At 51.7% G+C, this 2,938-nt stretch overlaps 1 protein-coding gene across 1 annotated transcript; it reads left to right on the top strand.

Annotated features, from left to right (window-relative positions):
• Positions 1 to 2,043: 2,043 nt before the first annotated feature.
• NANOS2 (nanos C2HC-type zinc finger 2) lies at positions 2,044 to 2,591 on the top strand. The gene has a single exon (NM_001281904.1). The coding sequence runs from the start codon at positions 2,117 to 2,119 to the stop codon at positions 2,531 to 2,533; it is 417 nt and encodes a 138-aa protein (NP_001268833.1). The 5' UTR covers positions 2,044 to 2,116; the 3' UTR covers positions 2,534 to 2,591.
• The last annotated feature ends 347 nt before the right edge of the window (positions 2,592 to 2,938 follow it).

Raw genomic sequence — 2,938 nt, 5'->3', positions numbered from 1 at the left:
GATCTGCGTGTTGTTTGGACAGTCACCACAGTTAACAGCACGTGGGGTGATGTGGCTTCTAGAAAGAGTGAACAACTCTGGGTCAGTTTCTCAGCAAATCAAGAACAGGCAGGCCATGATGGACACAGACGTTGCATTCCAGGAAAGGTCAGTGTACCTTAAAATATTCCAGAAGCACTTAGTGTTTATATGTAAAATATATAGCTGAAATATATATATATATAAAAAATATATATGTAAAAATGTAAATAGCTGAGCTCTAGACTCAGTTCATCATAAATGGGTTTTCCTACACATATGGGTGTCCAGTGGAATGTAATTGTTCTTTAGTTACTCAGTTATGTCCAACTCTTTGTGACCCCATGGACTGCAGCCCACCAGGCTCCTCTGTGTCCATGGGATTCCCCAGGCAAGAATACTGGAATGGGTTGCCATTTCCTTCTCCAGGGGATCTTCCTGACCCCAGGATCAAACCCTCGTCTCCTGCATTGGCAGGCAGGTTCTTTACCCCTGAGCCAGTGGGACAGAGGAAAGTTAAATGGAGTCTGAGACAGACCTTGTTGAACGGATGGTTGAGACATTCAGCATTCCTGGTCCCTGGGTCTTACATCTAATCACACCTCCAATCACTGTATCAAACTCCCAAACACCCCCGTCAATTCCAAAACATCTCCTAGGGGAGATCACAGTCTGATAGCGGCCCCTGCACACTGAGCTGGCCTCATCTGGGACCCTCACTCCATTCTAGCCACCCCTTCCCCCTTGCTGTCCCCAAACTTCATGCCTTCAGAGCTTGTGTTCCTTTTCCTGGAAGATTGTTCCGTGTGGTCTCAGCTTCCAGGCCCCCTCTCCCAGTCCAGGCTATCTATTAATAGTTGACTCTTTATGGTCTATTGATTCTCATTTGCTGGCTGTTCCCCTATTGGACTGCTTGTTCATGACACAGGCACAAAGTAGCTGTGGTCGCTGCTGAGTTTTTAGAGCCCAGTATAAGGGGCCTCAATGATTTATGTGTTGAGTGATCAAGGGGACCAACTGGGAACCACAGATGGAGGAAATACTCCTGGAGGTGACATGGGCCGGAGACATGAAGGTCAGGAAGGATCTGGGACAATATACCAGCCCAAGGGGGAAAGGTGGGCATTCTAAGGGAGACTGTGCCATACCAAGGTTCTCTGCTGCTTCTCAGATCAACTCCCAGTGTCATTCTCTGGGGGCAGACCTGGGTGCAAATCCCTACTCTGCAATATTCCTGCTGTGTGGCCTTGAGTACTCTCCATAACCTTTCTGAGCCTCATGTCCTTCTCTATAAAATAGAAATGATGGTATCCACCTCCTTGAGTGGTTACAAGGTTCAAAGAGATCATTTTTGTAAAACATTGAACACTCTAGTGTGCACTTAGTAGATATTTGGTGAGTAAGTAGCTCCTAGTTCCAGATGTGATAAAAAATGAAATTTTAACCCCAAATAGGTAGGAAGAGCATTTAGCTTTGGAGTCACATGGCCTTGAGTTAAAGTTCCAGCTCTGTCACATACCTGTTATCTGGGCCACTGAGTTTTCCTCTCTGAGCTTTAGTGACTTGTCAATAAAATGGGATCATAAGTGTGTTACCCGCCTGGCATTGCTGTGAAAATGAGATCAGATTGTGAATGTAACTGTGCAGCACAGTGTCTGGCTCCTCGTAAGGGGTTATGTTGTTATGATTAGGAATGGCTCTGGGGTGTATGGAGGGAGCAGGCCCCCAGCCCTGGAACAAGGAAGGATGGGGGTGGGGGCGTTTGCAGACATGAAGTTTTGTTGAAAGGACAGAAAAACTGAGGCCCAGGGAGACGGGTCTTTCCAGAGGTCACAGAGCACCTTGCAGGCCAAGCAAGCACCAGAGACAACAGGAAAGACCCCCTTCCACATCTCCATGGGGAATTAAAGTCAGAAGGAATCAAAGGTGAGGAGTGGGCCCTTTAAATCCTAAGCTCCACCTTTGCTTAGAAGGGTCTTTGGGAATATAAAAGGGGGTGCAGTTCCTCTCTGCTCCTGAAAACCATCAGCTGCTCCTGTCTGCGGGCCCCCAGCCCACTTCTCTCCAGCCACCCACCACCAACACTCCCCCGGGTGCCATGCAGCTGCCACCCTTTGACATGTGGAAGGACTACTTCAACCTGAGCCAAGTGGTGCTGGCACTGATCCAGAGTCGGGGGCAAGGGTTGGAGACCCAAGGGACTGGGGAGCCGAGACCCGGGCCCCATGTGGAGCAGGATCAGGGGCAGGGCGGACGCGGGGCTGGCGGGGGCCTGGCCACCCTGTGCAACTTTTGCAAACACAATGGAGAGTCTCGCCACGTGTACTCCTCACACCAGCTGAAGACCCCGGAGGGCGTGGTGGTGTGTCCCATTCTGCGGCATTATGTATGTCCCCTGTGCGGGGCCACCGGGGACCAGGCCCACACACTCAAGTACTGCCCACTCAACGGAGGACAGCAGTCTCTCTACCGCCGCAGTGGGCGCAACTCAGCCGGCCGCAAGGTCAAGCGCTGAAGACCGTCAGGTACCCACCCGCTGCAGCCCCAACCCTCCCTGGTTCAGCCCTCCCAAGCCCCTGGACTCTCCCCATCTCTGGACTCGTCCGGCCCTTTGGAATGTCTGACTCTCAGTACTTGATCCCTGCTGGATCCTGGAACAACGGAGGCAGTGGGAAGCCAGGCCAACTCCGCGGCCCCTTAGAACTCTCAGCTCTCCGGACTCTTGTCTGCGAGTGTCTGTGGATTCTCCGGTGCAGCGGGATCTCCTACGCCTTGGACCACACAGCCCTGTGGCTCCTCCTGGGCCACAGTCCATGGATCTTTAGTTCTTCTGGGACACTTGCCCTGCCTCTTTGACTTCTCAGCCCTCAGGGTCCTATTCCTTGGGGAATTCTTGGACCGTTGGGCTTGCAGGACTCCG

This window comes from Bos taurus, chromosome 18 (assembly GCF_002263795.3).
Source record: "Bos taurus isolate L1 Dominette 01449 registration number 42190680 breed Hereford chromosome 18, ARS-UCD2.0, whole genome shotgun sequence".
NCBI lineage: Eukaryota > Metazoa > Chordata > Mammalia > Artiodactyla > Bovidae > Bos > Bos taurus.
The sequence above is the reverse complement of the archived record's forward strand: the minus strand, read 5'-3'. Positions and strand labels throughout refer to the sequence as shown.

Excerpts from the sequence above, each read along its gene's own strand:
- NANOS2 (NM_001281904.1), top strand. The coding sequence starts at position 2,117 with ATGCAGCTGCCACCCTTTGACATGTGGAAGGACTACTTCAACCTGAGC.